Below are 24,388 nucleotides of genomic sequence, written 5' to 3' on the forward strand. Positions count from 1 at the left end.
GTAAACTTATACTATGTTCTGAATGTAAATTGATTGACATTAGATTAAAGGACTGTTTTCTTTATCTGTATTCAGTCATTTGACACCCTATAAAGTGGTTTCATATCAGCTCGGTTGTTAAACTGTGAGTGTTAATGTAAAAAGGAGGAGCAGAGATTTGTGTCGACCTCTCTATAAAAACACCAGCCGCCCTTCTGTGAGATGCGTATGGGGTCACTTTTGAAATGATGAAGTCTGCCTTTGTGTTGCTGGCCTTTTTAGCCATCTCACAGGGAGTTGTCAGGTAAGATATACGACAAATACTCACTTATATTAAAATAAAAATATGTTATTTAACATGCTTTTGCTTTGAGTGTGGCTGCTGAGGGTTGTTTTTTTTTGTTTGTTTTTTTGTTACTGTCAGTTGCTGTAATATTTTAAAGAGAGTGAGGATAGAGTGATCATACTTGCCAAGATTTATTTTTTAAATATTTGAGCATTTATTTAAAATAGTGAAATCCTGGTGAGTTTTGCCAAGAATTTAAGACAACCTAGAAATTAAAGTAAAATTACACTGCAAAGGTCTGTCTCAGAAATTAAATATTATTCAGATTGAGCTTTTTGTTGAGTTGTTTGGTGCCATCAGGGGCGTAAATATATAGACAGTGCATGTAGTGCAGCTGCACTGGGGCCCATGGGACTGTAAAGCAGGCCCTCCAACAGCGTGTTGGCCAGAAAATGGGCTCTTGTAACTCATTCAGATTGAAATACACCCATGTTCAAAGAACACCTGTTAAATTTAATAAGGGGCTTGCTGCTGTATATGCCCTCATAAAGGCAAAGCCATCTCCATCATGGTTTCTTTTTCTTTCTTTTTTGTGTAAAAAAAGTCAGTAGCAATGTATTCTACAATTAAGTTCTATGTTTACTTTACAGATATTTTAAAACCACAAATAACTAAAATATTGAATGAATACTTTCTTGTTTTACTTGGCATTTGTGTCATATACAGATTTGCGCTGACGATTGCTGGGTAATAGGAACGTTGATGTTGTTCAGTGTGAAGTGGTAGATGGTTGAGATCAGTGGTGTAGCAGTAGTTGATGAGGTGGGTGTACTGCAAGGTACATAGGTTACCGATGAGGAAGTGGGCATATGCTCCTATATATTACAATGGCTTTTTAACTGATAGGTAGGTATACTGTAACTGGATAGAAAAAGAAGTGGGTATACCCTGTATACCTGAGTATACCATTTACTACACCACTGGTGAAGATGCAAAATCTTGCACTAGGGACCATCATAATAATGTGCACCAGGGCCCATCCTAACTCCCATACACCACTGGGTGCCATCATCTTGATCTTAATTTTATTCCAACTGTAGTTTTTTCTCACATCTTTGATAAAAAGAATTCAGAATAGAAAATAAGTTTTGTCTACTTTTTGCATTTGTAAGGTGTGGGCGGCACGGTGAGCAGTGGTTGTCATTGTCACCTCACAGCAACAGGGTTCCTGGTTCAAATCTGGGGGTGGAGGATTCAAACCTTGGGGTGTGGGAGCCCCTCTGTATGGAATTCGCATGTCCTCCCCATGTCAGCTTGTTTTCTCCGGGTACTCCGGCTTCCTCCCACAGTCCAAAGACATGCAGGTTAATTGGTGACTCTAAATTGCCCATAGGTGTGAATGTGAGTGTGAATGGTTGTCTGTCTCTATGTGTCAGGCACCCACCTCTCGCTCGATGTCAGCTACTGTAGGATAGGCTCCAGCCCCCCTGCAACCTCCAACAGGAAAAGCGGCCATGTAAAATAAATGAATGAATGTGCAAAATCTGCTATTAAATAGACGCATTAACACACATTATATCACATCCAGACAGGACACATTAACACACATTTACATAAAAACACAATACACATTAGAAGCCACTTTAAAAGGGCAGCAGGTACTTGATGGTCAGGACTGAATCAAGGTGGAATAAACAGATATAAAACGCTCTGGCTTAAGTAGCAAGTTGTCTTCAAAGAGATGTTTAATGGCAACAGCTACAAATGATTTTAGGGTCTTCAGAAAAGGTTTTAAGATCATTGTAAAGTTTCAGAAATGTTTTAATAGGGAAAAGAAAACACCAGTTACTCAAATAAAGATGTGTAATACTCTTAACAGTAGAAAATCCACCTTAAAGCAATATTAACATTGTGATATTCAATGATTTTAGACACACTGAATTAACAGTAGTTCTTAAGATGAAAATGATTAAGCTTCAAGCCTTAAATTGATTTTTTTTAATCACATGACTGAGTCTGTCTATAGATGCTGAATTAGTGACTGAATTATGCTGCTCTCAGTGTATGTGAGGCAAATTATAAAGTGCTTTGGATAAAAGCGCTGTATTAGTCCAGCCACTTATGATCAACACAAGCTCTTGACCTTTTCACAGCACTTTATCTTTTCGTTCTACTTCCCTAAACTACCCCCCCGGCTGAAACTCCTTTTTAGGATAAGTTATGAGGTCTGACATATTCCCAAAAAATGCTTGTGAGTGTGTGTCCAGATAACTGTGAATCTGCGTGTTCAGGATTCCCCTGATGAGAGGGAAGTCGGCCAGGCAGCAGCTGGAGGAGAGAGGCCTGTTGGAAGAGTACAGGAGGAAGTTTCCATTCAACCCTGCGGCAAAGTTTGTCCCCAGGAACGAGCAGAATGTGGTGCCCATGACCTTTGACCCAGATGTGAGTAGCATGTAATCACTATACACTCTGCCCCTGTGTGAACACGAAATACATGGACTAATATATAATATGAATTTGGGCACAGACAACATACTATGGAGAGATCAGCATCGGGACTCCACCTCAGGTCTTTAAAGTTCTGTTTGACACCGGCTCCTCCGACCTGTGGGTTCCCTCTGTCAGCTGCACCACCTCTGCTTGTGGTGAGTATAACGAGAAAAGATCATGATCATTTAACATGGTGATCCCGTGTATGTAACAGGACACCAGTCGAGTAGGTATAGTTTTACGTCTTTGTAACAGATGTTTTTGTGTATGAAGCAAAAAGTTATAATATGCTCTCTCTGGTTTCTCTCTCTCTGTCTCACTGCCACTAGACAAACACGTGAAGTTCAGCAGTTCAGCATCCTCCACATTTCAGGCTGCCACCAACACTTTCTACATCTCATACAACAGTGGATTTGCAGCAGGGAGTACTGGCTATGACATCATACGTGTGAGGATTAAATATATTCATAAAACACTCATACCGCATCCATCACCAACTGCTGACCTGCGCTGCAAAGTAACTTTTAAATAAATACTTTTCGTCACATTTCAGAGGGAAATATCTTTCCCTCCCTTGACAGCTACTTTTTAGATTTATATTTTACACAAAAACACATGGTCTGCTTAAAGAATACAGCATATTATTTAAGATGGAATCCAACCTTTTTGGTTTGTGACTCCTAACAAAAAAGCAGTGTGTCCTTGTTCCTGACCAGTGAGTCCCAGGTCCATTCTGAATGGACCGAAAGTTAGAAAACACACTTTATTTTGAAGTAAAACGAATTTCCGAGAAAGAGCTTTTACTTTGAAGTGCTGTTCCCTGCTGTAGAGAGAGTGACTAATGGAAAGCTATACCATAGAGACAGCAAACTAGCTCAATGACATGGCCAAACGCAAGTACGACGCTGAATACATTGAACTTTTTGGACCGTGAACAAGTGCCTAAGGAGAAATCTGCACCCTGTGGTTGGACCAGTTTGGAAACACAAACTTCTCGCATTGTTTCATTAAAGGTTTTGTGTGTGGGATTTAGTGGCTAGGTTGCAGGTTGCAACCAACTAAAACTTCTCCCGTGTGCCAAGTGTGAGGGAGAACTATAGTGGCAGACATGAAAATGCAAAAAGGTGAATGGCTCTGTGTGGAACCAGTGTGTGGTTTGTCTTTTCTAGGCTACTGTAGAAACAACATGGTGGAATCTGTGGAGGAGCATGTGCTCCGTATGTAGATATAAACCTTACAGATGATTATGAACTAATGAAAACATAGTTATGATTATTGCATTTTATTTCTGCCAATATATCCTTCTAAATCCTACATACTGGACCTTTAAAATAAATATTGGAGGCTCCATTATTACACAGAAAAGCAAGATCAGACAGAAGTCCAACTCCCTTCTCTCATTTTGTCTCTGGAAAACTGTCTTTATCATGAACTACATCATATTTAGTTTTAATGGGGTCTCCACCAGCTCAGTGGGTAGAGCAGGTACCCCATACACAAAGGCAAGGTCTTTGCTGCAGCAGCTGTGGGCCCCCTGCTGCATATCATTCTTTCTTTCTCTCCCCCTTTTACACTTAATACTGTCCTATTGATAAAAGCCTCTGACATATTGTTGACATGCTTCTATAAAGTAGATACTGGCTCCAACTTGAATGCTACTTATGCATTGATTTGAATATATAATGAATATATAATTCCCAAAGCAAGTACTTTTAGTTTTAATACTAAAATACTTTTTACAATCTGCCCTTCCTAAAAGCCATGAAATGTGATTTTTCAGATAAGCGACCTCTCCGTGGAGCATCAGATCTTCGGCCTCACTGACAATGAAGCAGAGTTCCTGGGCTTTATGCCCTGGGATGGGATTCTTGGTCTGGCCTTTCCTGGTCTGTCAGTTGAGGGAGGTACACCTTTACTTGACAACATGTGGAGCCAGGGCAAAATCCCCCAGAACATGTTCTCCATGTACCTGAGCAGGTGAGGTCTTATGTGAGTCACCAACAGAGAAACAATACTGTTGTTTTTATGTATGATGCAGTGCTCAATTTCCCTTTCCTTTCCCTCCAGCTCTGTAGAGGGCAGCATGTTATTTCTGGGTGGTATGGATTCATCGTATTACACTGGCAGCTTAAAGTGGATCCCTCTGTATCAGGCCACTAACTACTGGAACATCCAGATACAAAGGTGTAGTTTCCTGTTCATGTTACGTGTCTATGTTGGGGTTTAAACAATATAGTCACCTCACAAATGACATTTTATCTCCCCCTCCTTCATGTTGCAGCATCACCATCAATGGAAACACAGTTGCGTGCTCTGGCAGCTGTGCAGCAGTCGTGGACTCTGGTACTTCATTCATCATCGGCCCCAGCAAAGATATCAACAACATCAACGGCTGGTTGGGAGCCTTCGCAGATCAGTACGGTGATGTGAGTGTGTTGAATGTTCTGTGTGATATTACATGTGAAGTGAACTGTTCTGGATTTTAAAACAATTAACATTTTGTTTGTCTCTCAGTTCACTGTGAGCTGCAGTAACACAGAGCTCATGCAGGACATTGTGTTCAACATAAACGGCTACAGCTTCGCTCTCCCTCCATCAGCCTACGTCATAAAGGTTTGTCATCTAAGCGCAGTGATACATGGTACCACTTTCTAAGGCATAATTAAAGAGTTAATAGTTGCAAGTCATGCCTTTATTAACATTAGTACAGCATCTAATACGCCATGAATAATTTAAGCCATTGTTAGTAGCAATGTTTGCTTTAATAATTCATATATGTAGACAACTTGTTTAACACAGAACAAGCACCAAAAATTGCATCCTTCAAAATTAATGAGTTGTAACATATAAAGTCTTTATGTATGCAGTATTAGAAAGTGGTACCATATTTTCTCTAATAAAAAAACACAGAAGCAAATTAGCTGAGCAGATTTATTTCTGTGTTTTAGTATATATACAGTATAACCCAAGGTCATATTCTCTGTCCTCTCTCTCCTCAGTCTGCGTCTGGGTGCAGGACAGGGTTTGCTCCCGGCGAGTGGATCCTGGGTGAGGTCTTCATGCGACAGTTCTACACCGTCTTTGACATCAACAACAACAGGGTGGGCTTCGCTCAGGCTGTGTGAATACAGCCAGTTTAAAGTGATAATGATATGTCAGAGTCCCAAGTCTGTCAGCTAGAGAAAGTCACTGGTTATATATTTCTAATCACAGTCCTGTAAAAGCATTCATATTTATAAATGAAACTAATAAAATATAACCTCTCGGATCTTACAGTCAGCATGTCTTTGTTGTAAAGGAAGAATTCAGGGATTCAAATGCCTGAAAGTTACTCTAGAATATTCTGTTATCATCCCAAATGTTTTACTCCAGTGTGGCTCTGTGTGTTGGTGGCCACTAGATGGCAGAGGACTCAGGGAGCTGCACACACAGCCACTTCACCATTCATGTGATTCATGTGATTCTCCTGGGAGGGGCCTGAGGAGAGGATGAGTCATCTTACTTAGAATTCAGTCTCTAAAACACAGAACCGGCCGCCAGTCATTCATTGTCAACAGGCGCCGGCTTACATTCATGCCATCTGTTTCTGTGATGTTCAGTGATCTGAGATTTTCTTTAGGCTGCTGCTTTTGTTCTAATTATAATCTGTGATTTACGGGGATGCGTCATTCAGCTCTTTCCCATATTAACACGTGCAGCAACACACGGATCATTAACCCTCTCATGCCTCCTATGGACACTTTTATTCAGGCAGTTTTTACATTTAAAATTTGTCATTTTAAATTCTGAATGTGATGCTGCAGTGCATTGTCCAAATGGTTTAGTCTGTTAACACACACCTGGCTGGTATCACATGCATCATGGGTGAACATGGTAACATGAGACGGCAGTGACTGACAAAGGGAGCATGGACATCCCTATAGACCTCTTCAATCATTCATCCCTCAGAGGTTTCACACTGCAGCAGCAGCAGCAGCTGTCAGAAAGATGGACCAACTTCTCCACAAAAAATTAACCCCTGATAATGATTCTGCAGTATCACATGAGGACATGTTCCACATAAAGATAGTGCTTATTGTTTCAACTGCACAACGTAAAGACGATGTTTTTTAATAAAATCTGAAACCTGAATTTGATGTCAAACATCAGGTTGTCTGAGGTCAATATAACACTGCTGACCGTTCTGTCCTGGCAGAGGAGAGTGAACACACACCAGAGTGCTCGCTCTGCTCGGGGAGATCCTGTGATCAACAACCCAAATAAGGGTGAAAAGGCAGCAACACCGAAGGTTGCCAGAAGAAAGTAAGTCTGAGGGACAGGTGCAATAAAAATTAGACTCCCTGGGTGAACAGTTTCCGCACCAGCGAGCTGTGCAGTCTCCTGTTTCACCCTCAAGTGAGCAAGGCTGTGTCATTAATGTAACACAGAAACTGAAGCCAGCTAACTTGGCCGACTGAGCCTGATCTTAGTCTAAACACACGTCAGGATCAGGTCATAATCACATTCTTCTGTCACATCTCACATCTGGAACACTCTGGAGTTGAGGGGAAATATGCTTAGTCACTTCTTGCAGAAAGACTGAGAGATTGTTGACTCTCACATAAACCGCTCAAAGTCTGACCCGAGCAGCTGACCAGTGGCCCAATACAGTTTGTGGCACATTTGTACTTATACTTAGGAATACCAAAGTTCAATGGTCAATAGAAAGAGCTGTCTGAGGGCAAGGTCAAGCGATGAAAATATTCTCAATATAGCACACACTTAGGCCATTTCCACACGAAATGCTTGTATAGTGCTGGCCCACAACAGCTGTTAAAGATTTGCTCTAACTATGGTGCAGATTTTGACATCAAATATAATGCTAATAAGAGCAACACTATGATAGTTAGACGTAAAGAAGACAGAAAATTAGTATTTCCTGACTTCTTTTTATTTGGTGTTGCTCTTAAAGTGTGTGATGAGATTCAGTATCACGGCCATTATATTGCCAATGATTTATCTGATGATAGGGGCATCCACAGACAAGTTGCATGCGCAAGCTAATATGCTTGCTTGCAAATTCAGCTTGCAGTCAGTTAATGTGAAGATAGCTCTTTTTGGAGCATTTTGTACCTGACTGTATACTGCCCACTTGTGGCACTCCTATAGGAGGAGCAATATGCAAAGACTTAATGTGGCCTGTAATGATGGAAAGAGACTGCTTCTTAAACTTTCAAGTGGTTGTAAATGTTGGTGTGCCTACTTGAAATCTTATATATATCGATATATGTGCAGGCTCTCTGTCGCAGAAAATGTTATCATCCATTCATGGAGACTGTGGGGCCACTGGCTCTCCAGCTTGTTTGTGGGTGCAGTTTATTGAATTATGTCTTCTTATATGAACTTGCACGATGTAGTGTGGGATATTTCTTGTCTTATTTATATACATATGTCATTTATTATATCATATTTTTGTACATAGACGATTGTCTGTTTTTATGTGCTACGCTATGGACCTTTCACTGTGTCCCATCCACAGCAGTACATTGCTTAGCTAATGTGGTGGTAGTCCTGTCTGCTTCTCCAAACTGGGAGCGTGCCGACTGACATTGTAGATAAGTGCGTCATTCAGCCCCACTTCAACAAAGCCGAACTATCCTTTAATCGATAGTGGCATCAATCTCCTCATCTAACTCTGGACAAGAAAGCAAATCAGCGTACTTCCCAAAATGTTGAACTACTCCTTTAACTTTATCATTAAACGTTCTGTGACTGCAGCTCTGTTTGGTAGATTCAGTGCATTCACCTTACAGGAATACAACACACAACATTCACTCTTTGTTGCCTTATTTTTGCAGTTTATGAAATACAGGAACAATACAATAACAGACAAGATACAATACAGGAAATAATAAAATGCAGTAAGTCCTTATACAGGATTGCATATAATAAGTTTGTGGTGTAACACAGAAATACAGAAGGTAACTTCAACAGACTAATGATAACATGACTGTGCTGACTGTAAACACTGAACATGTAGGCTATTTATTCTCAGCATGGAGTCTTTGGTTATAACTTTGAAACAATATGTACAACATTAGCATTCAGTAGACAGTATGTGCCCCTTTGAGAGATACACATCAGTGGAGTTCCTCATGATGTAGCTAGGTTATAATGCTATTAGACCACGCTGACAGGATATTTTCAGAGCTAGAATTTTCACAGGTGTTGATTCACCTAAACTATCTTGAAAAAGCACCATGAAAAGTCACAGGTTAGTAGTTATTTCAGAATAAAAGTATATTCACTGTACATTGCTACTTGTGTCATCTGTTCTGCTCTTCATTTGCTCCACTGTTTTTATTCTATTAGTATGAATAACTATGTTTATATTAATAGTAGCATTACTTTAAACTATATTCTATGATCATAATTCATCAGTGACAGTGACTTAAAGTTTGTGAAAACATAACTTGTTCTGATTCACGTCCTCGTGTGCCTGAACAACAGCATTTGCAAGCTTCTAAAATCAACAATTTGAAGGTATTCCAGCGATGTCACTGAAATTAAGACTTGTTGAAAACAGCTACTTCTATATTTACATTTCATCAGCGTCAGGCGGCCTGTTTGCTGGCTGCACTACTAGCTGCTATTTCTGACTGTGTTTATGAGACTGCTGGCTGGCATTTGCTGATTTGTTGAGGGTTGGGCTCTAATGCCCAGAAGCATTCAGAGGATGGTACTTGCTCTCAGTTGTTTCCCTCGGGGCGATGCTTCCTGGCTGCTATTAACGGCCCAATGTGACAGGATGTACATTTATGTTAGCAGACTGAGTCTGACACCGAGCATATTGTTTTACTGCATATAGTAGGTATTTTATTTTAGGAGTTTGACCACGCTGTCATGTAGCCAGTCTACACTAGAAATGGCTTTATAGTGTTTTTGAACATGATTAACCCTTTCTAAACAGTTCAAACTGAATAACTGAGGCTGAAACCTGCAGTGGCTACACTGACGACAGGGAGCTGTCAGCTGTGATATATCTGTCTGTTTAAAAATGGCATGAATGCATATAAGGCATAAAGTATTTAGAATACGCAGACATGCTGCAATAAGGAGATCAATGTCTGTGTCAAACACAGATACTGGAACTTATTCTTACTAAAAAGGTGTTTCTGTTTTCAATATTTTCTGCAGTATCAGCTGAAAATGTACCATGCAGTTCAATTACTGGGTGGAAACTGGCTCATCTTAAACCAATATATCATGTACTATCTGTTAATAGTCAGTAGATGTATTTATGTTTATGTAAAGACTAGACATCAGTCAGTTATATGTACAATGTGTATGTGATCGGTGTTACATTAAAGGTATACTATGCAGGAATTGTCAGCAACTATAGGAGCCACACTGTGTAAATATAATATAAGTTAATTTAAATATCATGCCGAATTTGTTTCCAGACATTGTATAAAAATGTCAAAAGACTAAAATACATGTATGTTGATTTTGATGGCGACGCTCCCTTTAATTTTGTAATTTACATCATGTGGAGGGCAAGGGAGCACGTAGTTTTTCTACTGTGTGACTAAGTGTAATTTCAACTTTGTAAGTAAACATTTTAAGCTGTCAGACTTAAGTTACTCTGCCGACAGCTCATTTGTGGCGTTTTTGATATTCAGAGGGAATGCCACTACAGCAACAGTATCGCCAGCAAAAGAGAAACAAAGAACCAACCCCAGATCCACTTTGGTTGGTGTTTTGACTCACAATATTTGCATTTTATTGGCCCTGGTCCTGATATTTTTGTAGCTTCCTCTTTAATGTGTGCTGCTCACAGTCTGGCACCTGATTTATACCTTGTAAAACGTCCTGACCTCACCTGCATGCTGTGTCCAGAGACGTCCTGAACACAGCAAAATAAGTCAGAGGGCAGAGTCTCTGCAGAAAAAAACACCACCACACATCTCGTATAGGTCATATGTGATGTCTGAGAGGGATTACTTTTGTATAGGTCTGTTTGGTAAATCCCTGCATAGTATACCTTTAATAACTGCCACCACACTGGATGTCCTCCAGTGAAAACCTTTTGTCATGATGTGTGTCTTGTTATGGAGAAACAAATCAAACAAAATTTAATAGAAATTATGATTTCTGAGTAAAGTGAATTACAGTAAAAGTACGATGTATTACAACAGGCTGGTTTAATGATTCTGTAATTACGCTGAAGCAAACATGACTTAAAATAGACTTGCATACCAAGCAGTATTTAAAAAAACACTTCAACAGAAGGTCACTTACTGCAAACACATATATTATTAACTGAGCATAAATCACCCTCAAATCTAAAATAACATGAAAGGATAAAATTGCATAAGAGTAATCCTTACAGTATTGTGTCCTCTAAAGGCCGACAAAACCAAACAGGAATGTAAAACACGGCATTAATATTAAACATCTCGCAGTGATAATTAGGTGAGCTCTGCAAGCTCTGCATAAAAAGTAGCTTCTCTTTCAAGCACCAACGTTTGTCCAACATCACTGAAACTTGAATCTTTGTAGTGCCTTCATCCCGACTGCATAAAAAAGCTGGATAACTTTTATTTAAAGTGCGGTCTCAGGATGTTTAGATGCAAGCGGCATTCATGCTGTTTGTTGTCTCTGAGTAATTAGTGCTAGGAGTTAGTATGTCTTAATTTTTTTAGGGACTTCCATAAAAAAAAGCTAAAAATATATTTTAAATTTGTATGTTCTTACTTGCATAGCAGTTATTTTTGCAGATCCAGCCAATAATGTGCAGTAATAGTGAAATTATTGAATTAATAGGAGCATTAAAAGCATTTTTAAAAAGACAAATTAAGTAAAGTCATAGAATAAATGCATTCATCAAAATATATTAGCTCACAATTCATTTTAACCACATTTCTCGACATGTTTTGGGGTGATTTTTAATCAAGACGTTGCTCTATTTTATTTTTTATCTACTCACTGTACACGCTACTGTAACAGTGCCGCCAGCTGTGAGAGCCCACTAATGCTTTACCTTCTGAATCTTGCATGTTCAAAGCATAGAAATCCCTGTGGTGCATCCACGTGAGTCGAGCTATCACTATCTAATCCTGCAGGCCATGCACTGACTGTTACACCACCATGGGGGTATCGGAACACACAGAGCTGACAGACTCTGCGTTAGACCTCCTTCTCTCCGTGTTATCCCCCTGCCACTCCTCATCTTCCTCACCTATTGGGTTCAACCTCCCGTTCTGCTCCAGCTGCTCCTTGTGTTGCAGGAAGGCCGCATGTCTGTAGGCGAAGCCTCCGCCTTCCACTTGTTCTTGCCCCATCTCTTCGTGTGCCTGAGAGATGCTAACGGTCGAGGAGTGGAGGCTGTCTCCAGCGTCGCTTTTTGTCAGGCCCTGACCTGGACAACAAGCGCATTGGCAGGGTGTGAGGTAGAGGTAGATGAGAATCATAACTATACTGATCAGACATGCTACAAGGGTGGTGTAGGCCGTCTTTAGGTTCTCCAGTCCACCACTCTTGGTGGAATTAAACACCATTACAGTAACATATATTGTCTCATTGAGGGAGTCACTGTTGGCATAGCAGGTGTAGACCCCCGAGTCCTCTGCCTTCAGAGGGCCAATCTGAAGGCTGTCATCAGGACGCACCACAAATGTCTTGTCTAGTGGAGACACTGGGATGTTTCCAGGCAGCACCCAACACTTTTTCATGTCCTTCTGCCTGGTGTCACAGTCCAGTACCAGGAACTGCTCCAGATAGGCTTCTTTGTCCAAAATTTTCACCTCACTGCAGTTCAAATAGACCTTGTCCAGGTCCAGTATAGCCATTCTCTCTTTCTGTGGGCCTGGTAACACACAAGTGTGGCTGTCCTTGAAGTCCATGACAGAGCTGAGCTCCTTGAGGTGCCAGCGTGCCACCATTTCATGCACCTCACAGCTGCAGGGCAGTGAGTTGTTGTGGAAGTACAGGCCATTCTTGATCCAGGCGGGCAGAGCCTGAAGCTCATGGAGTGGCAGGGCTTTGATTCGGTTGGAGGACACATCCAGCAGTCTAAGAGTTTCAAGCCGGCTCCGCTCCCTCACCAGCTCCAAGGGGAAGCGTGTGATCATGTTCTGGCTAAGGTAGAGCCTCTGCAGGTTGACGAGGCCAGAGAAGGCAGAGCGGTCTATCTGAGAGATGCGGTTGTTATAAAGCAGCAGCACCTCCAGGTGCTCCAGCGGCTCAAAAATGAACTCATCCAGCAGGCGGAGCCCATTAGAGGAAAGGTCCAGGTAACGCAGCTTTGTCACATAAACAAACGCCTCAGAGGAGAGAAAGGTGAGGCCGTTATGGCTGAGCAACAGGGTGTGTAGTCGGGTAAGAGCGGCAGGGGTCCACTCAGCACGTAGCTTGGTGATGTCGTTAAAGCTCAGGTCCAAAACAGCTGTATATGGTGGAAGAGCGATGGGGACGTTGGTTAGATTAATCTTGGAACAGCTGACGATGTTGCTGGCACACACACAGGTCTTTTGGCAGTCCAGAGGACTTGCTATGAACTGTGCACTGACTCTCACTGTTGGCAACAATAAGGCCAGAGGTAGAACAGTGATGAAGCTCCTTCCTCTAAACACCGCTTCAGAGGCACCATGGGAAATCCAGAGTGACCCCCCCATCATGTCAGGACACTACAGCAGTCTGGATGTGTTCTAGTCTTCAAGGTGGAGACTCATGAAGCTGTGTGGACAATGACATCAATAAATCAGCACAGTCTTACTGAGCTTCCAAATAAAAGACGTCATTATACTCCCAGCATCTCGTGCTCTAATGCACTCAGAGAGGGTCACGTGGCCTTCTTGATTTTACAGGGAGTAAGAAATGCTTTTTTTTAAAAAAAAAATATACAGTGGACCTATATGTCAGCATTTCGTCAATTTCTGCAAAGAAAACTAAATGGAATTGTAATTGTTATTGAAGATATAAGCTTAAAAATCATCTCACAAGATGAGGGCAAATATTTGAAAGTGAAGACCTGAACACAAGCTATATTCACAGAGCCTCCTGCCTTAGAAATGTACACAGTTAAAACAATCAAAGAGCGAATAGAGCAATGGCCAAAATTTAAAGTCAGGGAGAAGGAAAACATGACATTTGTCAAAAAACAAAACAAAACAAAACATAAAATCAGGCTTATATGGAAACATTAATAATACAGATCGAGAATTGTACAAAAAGTTCCTAAAAAATATAGAAAAACTCACCTCTGATGCAAAACTGACAGGAAATAATCGGATCAAAATTAATCCAAATCTCTCATTTTACGCAAACCTCATGCAGTTATTGTGTCCACTTTTTGGATTTTGTACATTTATTATCATTGTTCTGCATTTAATGTAACATCCATAATAAATCTCACCTCGATAGAAAAGGGGTCCCTTAAGGAAAAAGGTTGGGAACCACAGCTCTAATGCACCCTGGGGTGCACTGCAGCAGCCAGGTCTCTAGATGGTCATAAAGTTATGGGTGATGGCGGGTCAGCAAAAAATGTCGTCATATCGCAATTTATGAATTACATTCTCATGTTAATTAGAATTAAAAATACACACCCTAAATTATTAACATACAGTTGTTTATTATCATCCTCCTCCCCCTACTCCGACAATCATCAGCAGTCCTCTCTGTCTCACAGACATTTGTCCCGGCAGACTCAAGTGTCCCCGCCGGTGCTTTTACCTTTCGCCGGTGTCTAATAAGATCCGAGGAGAAACGAGTGGGAGCCTTCAGCAGTCCGGTCTGTCAGATGATCCGCCACAAGACAGTCTCATCCTCTTCATCACAGCAGCAGCAGCAGCAACAGCGATCATCGGGACGCACGGAATGACCGGAAAAGCCTGTCTGCAGTCCGCACTGATGAGGAAACCCAGCCATCTGATAGTTGATCTGAGGGGAGCAAACAGCAGAGCAGGGGGTGTGTCACATTTCCTCTCCCTCTCCCCCTCTGTCTCTCCCTGTGTGACTTCATCCTCAGAGGGTGAAGTGCTCTACTATTAAGCTGACAGCTGTAACAACATCAGATCATGTGTGTGACACCAGCCACAGTGTTAAAATCCTTTATTAAACGTCCTGATTGTCATGCAGTGTGATAAACATCTGGGGGAATGGACAGGCTTTGAGGTGAGCTTCAGATTGTCATCCATTGTCCTTTCTTTCCCCCAGTGCTCATTACATTTTTATATTGTCCATTATCATGATGCATTTCTCCTCAAACAGAAAAGATGTCCTCGGGGATGCTGGGATTTTTCACCTTGCAGTGGCTCATTCAGTGCAATGATGTCTTTGATGATGAAGTCCTTCCCTCTGGTTTGTCTTATTAATCTGGTGAAGGACAGGGCAAACGCTCCTCTGCGTGTGTGTGTGTGTGTGTGTGTGTGTGTGTGTGTGTGTGTGTGTGAGAGAGAGAGAGAACTGCAGCTGCAGCAGTGTTTAGCACAGGACGTGATGTGCATGCAGCAGCGTGTGAGGGATCAATATCAGCATGTGGTCACAGTATCATAAACAGCTTTCAGAGTCCTGTCCTGGGAACTAGATAAAACACCTTTTCATATTGTCATCATATTACGTTACTAAGATTTAAACATGAAGCCGTAGCATTTATCTTAGTTCAGACTTGTCAGACTCTCACATCCAGCAGTTATGGAGCACATGTTTGAGTCCTAAATGCTCCACTGTGTTCACCAGCTAGTCTCTAACTGTGTCTGTCTGCTGGTTGGAGCTGAGCAGGTAGCGTGCTGTGGGTTCATCAGAGCTTTTTTGCGGAAAACAGCAGCCTGCTGCGTCTGAAAACGACGCTATGAGATCGGTGAGAGTGAAGCAAGACAGTAAAGGTGCACCTGGACAGCTAAATACTGAGCTTTACCTCACTGTAAAGTTTCATATAGCCGAGGGGAGCTGCAGATATAAATCATTTGATTATAAAAATTTCAATTATAGCTGCTTTAACAGTGGATTGTGACACAACAGCCCAAGATAAGACAGTAAAATAGGACTAACAGAAGGCCTACATTTTGGGCAGAAAATGGTCAGAACACACTGGAACTGTGATGAGAGTCTGAAGCTTAAGAAGGTAAAAAGGGCGGTGATGCTGCCGTTAACATGACAAATGATGACCATCCAGCTGAGGTACAGCTCCAAATTAAACTCCTTGTTGTCAATCTTCTGAGAGCAAGGTCACCTCACAGAGACACCCTCACATAAAAAGGGATGTGAACATGAAATGGTCTGGTTGCTATGGGTGCCAAAGGTGGGAGGTGATGGTGGGGGGGAAGCAAACAATGAGAGCGCCGTGTGCAGTATAAAATCATTGTCATGTGATGAGTGCAGAGAGCACACACAGAAGGGACGCCGTGACGTCAGCTGGGAGCAAAAGGTCAAAGTGCAGCACACTGACCAACACTGACTTGCTAGTCTTTGATTAAAGGGTTTAAACTGCGACAAAGGAATGCAGGCACGATTTCAGTAATGGATCGAGTCACGCTGTGAGGTCTCACTTACAGGACATTGTTACCCTGTCCAGATAGTTTACATCCCACAGTCTTTAAATAAAACCAAATCCACATCCAGGTGAAAGAAATCCTCAACAGATTTACATGCTATATAATTACTGAACCAACATTTGTGATGTACGATCTACAAAACAGGCTAAAAAGTTATACCAAAAACTGTTTATATCATATAATTTGTACATTTTTGGTGTTTTTTTTTTTAACATTTAGCAGTAGTTTTGTTATCATGGCCTTGTACTGATAACTAAAATGACTGCCATGTTAAATAAACCAGATAACTCGAAGTCAAACACACTGTCCATCCTCCTGGATCCATCTGTTTCATATGTTAACATTCTATGTTTGTTACATACATTGTCTATATTGTCATTTTATTATGTTGGTCTGTTCTGTTCACACGACATCGACTACATGTCTGTCGGTTCAGGGATTTCTTCTCAGTTGTTCTTCCTGAAGTTTACTCCATTTCTTCCCTGTTAATTTTTTGGGGGGAGTTTTTCTTTACCTGCTATGACGGTCTACAGCAGTGTTTCCCAACTGGTGGGTTGCAGTCCAAAAGTGGGTCACAGGCCCATTCTGAATGGACCACAAATGACTCGGAAATGTGTCAATTTTGTAAAAAAAAAAAAAAAAACACACTTTATTTTTAAGTAGAGTAAATTTCCAGCACAAAGCTTTTATTCTGAAATGTTGTTTTCCATCGTAGAGTGAGTGACTAACCAACAGCTTCTTTACAGAGACACAAAACTAGCCCAACAACATGGCCAAACACAAGTATGATGCTGACTGTATTAAACTGTATGGACCTCAAACTAATCTGGACCCCGTGGCTGGACCAGTTGGAAACCACTGGTCTAAAGAACAGAGGGTGTTGTACACTGTACAGGACGTAAAGCCCCCCAAGGTAAATTGTGATTCGTGATATTGGGTTATATAAATAAAACTGCCTCGACTATAGACTATAGAAATCAACACTTTCTGATGGAAAACACATTCTCATTCCCAACATGTCAAATACTTGGTCAGTGGACTCACGCGTCTAAATGTAATGTGCCGAGTACCCTCCTGCATCAGTTTTGGATGCCCAGGGATTGCCTATCAATTTACGCTTCTTAAAATACACTCCATCCATCCATTTTCATCCGCTTATCCGAGGCTGGGTCGCCGGGGCAGCAGCCAAGCAAATCTCCCCCAGACGTGTCTCTCCCCAGCAATGTTTCCCAGCTCCTCCTGGGGAACCAAAGGTTTACCCAGGCCATGAGATATGTAATCCCTCCAGCATGTTCTGGGTCTGCCCTGGGGCCTCCTACCAGTGGGACATGCCCAGAACACCTCCAGCAGGAGGCGCCCAGGAGGCATCCTAATCAGATGCTTGAACCACCTCAACTGACCCCTTTCGATGTGAAGGAGCAGCGGCTCTACTCCGAGCTCCCTCTGGATGTTGGAGCTCCTTACCCTATCTCTAAGGCTGAGCCCATTCACCCCATGAAGGAAACTCATTTTGGCCGGTTGTATCTGCGATCTCAGTCTTTTGGTTATAATGTTTTGGCTTATATAAACTATGGTTGTTACAAATATAATTTAAAGTCATGTGAAATATGTCACTAGCGTAGAATGTGACACATACAAGCACACTACGTTGTTATCAGAATAACTCCTCTGACTTTTAGTTACACATGGTTAGCAGTGGTTACCTGGTCCGTCAAACAGTGCTGCCACCCAGTGTGTCTCATACTGCTCCTGAGGGTGCCTCTGTGCGCTGGTGTCTGATGCTGAGGGCCACTGACCAAGCGTTTATATTTGAAGTGTGATCAAGTTGAGATGGAAGATGAAAAATTTACCCTCAACTGAAAAATGTAAGAAACATCTATGTGTAGTCTTTCCATCTCTGATAAATGCTTAAGTAAATGTAGCCTCTCCTTCCTCTTTCCCTCACGGCCTTTTTATGACCAAAGCTTTCAGGCATGTGTCAGAACTTAGATAATGATAAAAGCTCAATCAAATGTTTTCTCAAATAAACTCTTGCAAATGAGAAATCGACTAAAACCCTTTTAATGTCCCTGTGGAGGAAGCTGTATATGGATCAGCTCATCCAGAGTGCTGTAATGTGAAGATTATTATCTTTTATTATCATCATTAATCTTTTTGTCAGATGTGTGCTTGCATCCTCTCCCAAACTGGTTTGTGTTACATTATGGACTTATGAGTGAAGTTATAAAGAGGTGCAGAGGACACCTTTTCATACGGAGCTTTTTATCCTAAAAGCTGATGCAGTGTGTGCTTCCATTAATTCAGTGCATACATCATCATAGAAGCTGCCCCACTTTCAGGGTCAGAATCAAACTGTTCTTATGCCGGAGCTGCTAAGCATTATGGGAAAGTGTGAAGCACGCTGTATTGTGTTGAACACTGAACAGAAAAATGATGATTCATTTACGAGTCAACTCTTTAACCTGAAACATAAAGCTCTCACTGCACTCTACAATGAAAAGCACGTATCTCCAAACGTTTCATGAACTAAAAACAGTCTTATTTTTAAGCGATTCAATGAATTTCTAGTCTTTCTATAGTCTTTCTTTATTTGAAAACCTAAACATCACCAAATATGGAGACACATGGCTTTCACTGGACTACAAAAACACATATCATGATTATTTCCACTGAGATACGGAGCTGTGTCGCTGGGGCTGAGCTGTGCAGGCGTGATGCTTCTGCAACCTCCACTGTATAATAATGTGACACAGACCCCAGTAGCAGTAATTACCCATCATTACCAGTGTGATTTTAGTGTTAGGACACACATTCAAGTAACACACACACACACATGAAAACAAGGGCATTATTCTGCTGTACATGTACAGGATTGCTGCTATGATGCAGGTCTTTGTTGTGCAGGATTTTCTAATAAAAACAATGTATAGACTCATACAAAAGTTTTCTTATTTTCTTCTCATTTCTGTGTTCGGCATATTTATGGGCGTGTACCTCCACAGCGCTCAGGTGAGGTCGGGGCTTTATAAAAAGGTAGCGAAAAGGTGCCAGACTGTAAGCAGCAGGCATCCAGAGACACAGTATCAAAAAACACCACTAATGAAGATCTAGTGAAAGTCAGGAAGTTAATACTTCTCATGCTCAGGCTGTAAGTTTTCTTTTACTCCTTGTAGGCATGCTCACTCACTGTCGCTAGGTGTCATTGTGTGGGTCTGTCAATGGAGTCATCAACTGTTATTCATCTGATTCACAATCAACCAACAGCACAGTGACACACCTTCTCTGTCAGCCTATCATCTTACTGCTCCTCATTTTAAATATGGTTCTTCCTCTGCTGTAGTCGTGCACTCCCTCCACCTCCCCATCACCACCTTGGCTTGACAGATTCATCTGCCTCATCTGCCTCAGCAGTCAGCAGCCTCAGAGTCATCAGCCACCACCACCACCAGTGTCTGGACCCCATGGGGGGATTTATCCAGCTGCCACTCAGATGTCCTTCGATCACAAAATATCTCCCTCTGGTGTTCAAGCACCAAAGACTTCTGTGCTGTTAATCAGCACAACTCATCTGTTAATCTGTATGCTCATATTCTGAATTAAATATTATCTTTACTTCATTCTTCTGTCTCTCATGATCAAAATATAGCGGGATTGTACACCTAACAAGAGTAAATCTGGGGTTGACAAAGTGTGCTATACGCAGGCTCTACTCCCAACAGATAGTCAACCAACCTCATTAAAAGATCAAAGCCAACAGTAAACTGATCCTTCAAACGTCGCCTGTGTCGTCCAAGCCTGATATGTTTAATTCGTTTGTCTCATAGACCTCCTTTATTTTCCAAAAGCTATTCAGTGTCAGTGAGCTACGCTGTTGCACCGGCTCACATGTTCGTTCATTATGATGAACATAAGGCACTGTAGTTTATTTTGAGTCAATCTCACTTACACCGTCTTGCTGCTATAAATACTCACCAGCTCACCAAGTGTGTATTAATCCGTGGCTAAAAATAGTCCCCAGCAAATAAACCAATTACTCCATCTTGAATACAGTTTGCTAAAAACGTCAGCGCCCTGCTGTTTAAGGATGTAACTGAGCCTTTTTTTTTTTTTTTAAAACCAAACTAGATATTTGTGACTTGTTTTAAAAGCTTTATGTCTTCAGTTGGAGCCAGTGGGCTGAGAGCCGCAGACAGCCTGTTAGTTTAGGTCGTTTCACAGGTTTGGTGACTAACAAAAAAAGAGCACATCTCCACCTTTGTTCTGTATCTTTATCTAAATTCACAATGACAGTCTTCACAAAGGACACAACTGCTGCAGCCTTTCCTTTAACAAAGCCACAGTGATTCATTCTACAGTTACAGGCTCTCTCTGATGAATGTCATGTTTCCATATTCACAATCTTCACTGTTGTCTTCTGGCAGTTGTGTTTTCATTTGTCCCAGAGCGAGTTATGTAAACTCACCTCTCGCTGTCACAACAGCCTGTTCACAAAGCTTATTCAACCTGATGTGTGTTCGCTTGGGAAGGATCAGATGGCAGGGTTGATGTCGGCAGCGGCCTGGTGGATGGGCGTTCTGCTCTCCGGAGATTTACAGTTCTCTTGTGAATTATAAATGAGGCACAGCTCTGGGGCAGACGCAGCATGTTATGGCAATATCTATCCCAGCCCATCAGCTAAATGAGCTCAGCCTCTTTTCTCAAGAAGAGCTGCTTGCTGCCCACAACTGGAAAAATAATGGATGTCACTATTTCGTATGAACTGATACTGAACATATTACTGTAACTAATAGATCATTGTGATGATCAGAAATGATATATTTTGGTCATTATATGAGCTGATGTGTCATAAGTGACTTACATCACATACTGTACGTGTGGATATACACTGACATCAAAGAATAAAAAAAAAAAGATTGTTTTTGTATCATTCTGTAGTAATCAATAAGGTTGTGGATCAACACAATAGGTTCTTGTTGACTCCAGTGTGTAGTGCATGTGTGCAACAGTGAAATTGGTTATTAAATGAGTCTCACGCTTTGTAATTTCTCTTTTTAATGTAACAGACTAATTCTGTCAGTGACTGCAGAATAAAATGGCAATACATTAAAGCTATATCATCCATGAGTTCAGACAACCCATGCAAACTATTTCTTGTTTTGGGACTTTATTTAGAGCAGTAGTTCCCAAATGGTGCAGCCACGGGGTCCTGATTTCTCCTTAGTCATTAGTTCAGGGTCCACACTTTAATACATTCAGCATCATACTTGCATCTGGCCATGTCATCCAGCTAGTTTGCTGTCTCTAGCAGGGAGCTGTCTGTTCATCCCTCACTCTACAGCAGGAAATGGCACTTCAAAATAAAAGCTTTGTGTCAGAAATTCACTGCATTTTAAAATAAAGTGTGTTTTTTACAAACTTGACACATTTGCAAGTCACTTTCCATCCATTCAGAATGGACCCATGACCCACTTTTGGACCACAACCCACCAGTTGGAAACCATTTATTTAGAGCACACTGGTAGATTTATTTTGACTCTAACTCTGAGCTGAAATAAAAAGCTATTAGAGCTCGCATAGTGTGCATGTTTTGTGCTTGTGATGGGGTTTTAGCACCAGACTCTTTCTTTTTTTTTTTTTAAAGATATTTTTGGGGTATTTTTGGCCTTTATTTGACAGGACAGACAAACGTGAAGGGGGAAAGAGAGAGGGAGTGACATGCAGCAAAGGGCCACAGGCTGGAGTCGAACCTGGGCTGCTGCGGCAACAGCCTTGTACATGGGGCGCCTGCTCTACCACTAAGCCTCCGACGCCCCAGCAGACTCTTTCTTAATAATGTTTTCCCTGAAAGTCAGTGATGATGACAAAAATTCGGGCTCATTTCTCTCACCGAGGGATCAATAGTAATTCCATTAATGTGTCAGATGTATCCCACACTGAAATTCTTTCAAAGCCACAGTTTTATTGTTGTAAAAAGTTATTATGATCTGTTTTTGTTTGTCAGGTGACTCCCTGGCAGTTGTCTGTGCCTGTGAGATGTCCCCATGTGTCTGTACCGACTGTTTATTTACAAGACTGTGTGAGCCGGAGAGTCTGTCTCGACAGTTATGTTTAGGCACATGCACGTTAAGCTGAGCCTTTTCATTTGTATTGGTGTGTGCAGCTATAAATATATTACTGTAACCTCAGTGGGTGAAGCAGGCAGTTACTGTACCTCATGCACAATATAGTGGACACACTGCCACCATCTGGCACAGCTGACATGTTCAGAGCCCGTTCAAGAGGCAGGTCTGCTGAGATATCTGGAAAACTTTGCTGAGTAAAATAACACCACTGAATCTGAGACATGGACTTAAGTGAAATATCTGTTATCCAGTAAATCTGCTTCTTGAAAGAGGCCTCATGGCTGCAGTGATGGACAGACTTACAGAAGAATATCTCATGAGTATATATATATTTGGCAGGTTTTATTTCTCCCTACACTAATTTTATCTGTTAAAGATGACAGTCTCATCATGAGAAAAGGCACCCTTGTGGATTCTGTTGGAACATATGAAGCAGACAGAACAGAGAGAAACTGTTACCATGAGACATCTGCCTTTAAATCAAGAGTTTAACAGTAATTACTGCAAATATCTAAAGCCTATATATCATAATTTAGAGAACTCATCTGCCTGGCTTTAACCAAGAGGTACGCTCACATCACACCTGTTTCAGCCTCTTTACATTTGCTCTCTGTTGGTTTCAGGATTGATTTTAACATCATATTGATTAACTTGAAGGCCCGTAATGACTTGGCTCCACATCATATGGTAAACCTTTTAATCCTTTATGAACCTTTACATACTTTAAGATCCTCAGGCAGAAGTCTTTCATCTGTTCCAGAGGCCCGACTGAAAACTGAAGGGACAGAGCTTTTGCAATCAGGACGCCAAGGCTCTGGAACGACCTGTCTGAGTAAATAAGGCCGTCTGAGTCAGTGTCTTTTTTTCTTTCTTTTTTTCCACAGTCTGTTTATTGAAATTTTCCAAATAAAGCAGATAGAAAACACAGTAATATTTGGTCAATCCAATAGTGACACAAGAAAGTAAGTAGTAAGTAAAATAAGAACAATACAAAACCAAGACAGGACTAAGACAAGACAAATACTCCAAAGCAAATAAGTAACCAGAACAAGACAAAGAACAAAACACCATAGTAATATAATTAAAATGAAAAATATGGGGAAATGTGTTTATGCTGATAAAAATAACACTAAATACTAAAACATAATATAATGGTTGTTGGGTGGAAAACTGCCTGTCACATCACAATTTGATGTCTGTAAAATATATAATCAATCATTCAGGAATATCTGGAAAGTCCAGCTCTCGTACATACACGTGTGTATTTCCTTTTATTTGCCTTTATTGTTATTCATTCATTCATTCATCTTCTAACCGCTTCATCCTCTTGAGGGTTGCGGGGGGGCTGGAGCCTATCCCAGCTGACATCGGGCGAGAGCCTTTATTGTTATTATTGCTATTATTATGATGCCCCCTAGAAATTATTATGATGTATCATGGCCCATGCAAAGAAGCCTTAGGCCCCAATTGTTACACTTGACGGTTATACGTAACATTGTAATCATGATAGTTACAGGTAACTAGCTGAATGTCCTAACAAACAGTATCCAGCTGTCATACAGTAGCTAGAAGGTCCCCCACTTAGGTGTTTTTTGGGGCAGTGGCAGTGCACTGTGTTGGGCTTTTATATAGGATTTAGGGGGATTCACCGTCAGAAATATGATATATAGTACAACTTTGTTTTCTTCCGTATTTAATCACCTGAAAATAGTAATTGTCATGCTTTTGTTACCTTAGAATGAGCTATTTAGACCTATACAGAGTGCTGGTCAAATCAAATCAAATCAAACTTTATTTGTATAGCACTTTCCATGCATTAAAAATGCAGCACAAAGTGCTTCACAGAATAAAAACATACAACAAAAATATTACATACATATTGAAACCCGCCCCTCCCACCTCCACATATAAACACACACACACACACACACACACACACACACACACACACACACACACACACACACACGGTCAATCTA

The 24,388-nt window shown here is 41.2% G+C and overlaps 2 protein-coding genes across 4 annotated transcripts; one reads left to right on the forward strand and one right to left on the reverse strand.

Annotated features, from left to right (window-relative positions):
- The first annotated feature begins 217 nt into the window (after positions 1-217).
- LOC125888010 (pepsin A-like) lies at positions 218-6,221 on the forward strand. The gene is made up of 9 exons (XM_049575172.1): positions 218-283; positions 2,557-2,707; positions 2,793-2,910; positions 3,085-3,203; positions 4,536-4,732; positions 4,823-4,939; positions 5,037-5,181; positions 5,270-5,368; positions 5,755-6,221. Exons 1-9 carry the CDS (start codon positions 225-227, stop codon positions 5,878-5,880), a joined length of 1,131 nt encoding a protein of 376 aa, XP_049431129.1. The 5' UTR covers positions 218-224; the 3' UTR covers positions 5,881-6,221.
- Positions 6,222-8,583: 2,362 nt separating this feature from the next.
- On the reverse strand, positions 8,584-14,652 carry LOC125894539 (amphoterin-induced protein 1-like). Of its 3 annotated transcripts, none has more exons than XM_049586017.1 (3): positions 14,468-14,652; positions 14,151-14,235; positions 8,584-13,471 (listed from the first exon to the last, which is right to left on the reverse strand). In XM_049586017.1, the coding sequence occupies exon 3, from the start codon at positions 13,411-13,413 to the stop codon at positions 11,875-11,877; it is 1,539 nt and encodes a 512-aa protein (XP_049441974.1). In that variant the 5' UTR covers positions 13,414-13,471; positions 14,151-14,235; positions 14,468-14,652; the 3' UTR covers positions 8,584-11,874. The 3 variants fall into 3 exon arrangements, with proteins under 3 accessions (XP_049441974.1, XP_049441983.1, XP_049441966.1); XM_049586026.1 differs by lacking the exon at positions 14,468-14,652 and adding an exon at positions 14,341-14,378; XM_049586009.1 differs by lacking the exon at positions 14,151-14,235.
- Between the last annotated feature and the right edge of the window lie 9,736 nt (positions 14,653-24,388).

Source organism: Epinephelus fuscoguttatus, linkage group LG1 (genome assembly GCF_011397635.1).
Source record: "Epinephelus fuscoguttatus linkage group LG1, E.fuscoguttatus.final_Chr_v1".
NCBI lineage: Eukaryota > Metazoa > Chordata > Actinopteri > Perciformes > Serranidae > Epinephelus > Epinephelus fuscoguttatus.

Excerpts from the sequence above, each read along its gene's own strand:
- LOC125888010 (XM_049575172.1), top strand. The coding sequence starts at position 225 with ATGATGAAGTCTGCCTTTGTGTTGCTGGCCTTTTTAGCCATCTCACAG. Across the intron at positions 2,708-2,792 it reads CCATGACCTTTGACCCAGAT|ACAACATACTATGGAGAGAT; the intron begins GTGAGTAGCATG and ends ATTTGGGCACAG. Across the intron at positions 5,182-5,269 it reads TCGCAGATCAGTACGGTGAT|TTCACTGTGAGCTGCAGTAA; the intron begins GTGAGTGTGTTG and ends TTTGTCTCTCAG.
- LOC125894539 (XM_049586009.1), bottom strand. The coding sequence starts at position 13,413 with ATGATGGGGGGGTCACTCTGGATTTCCCATGGTGCCTCTGAAGCGGTG.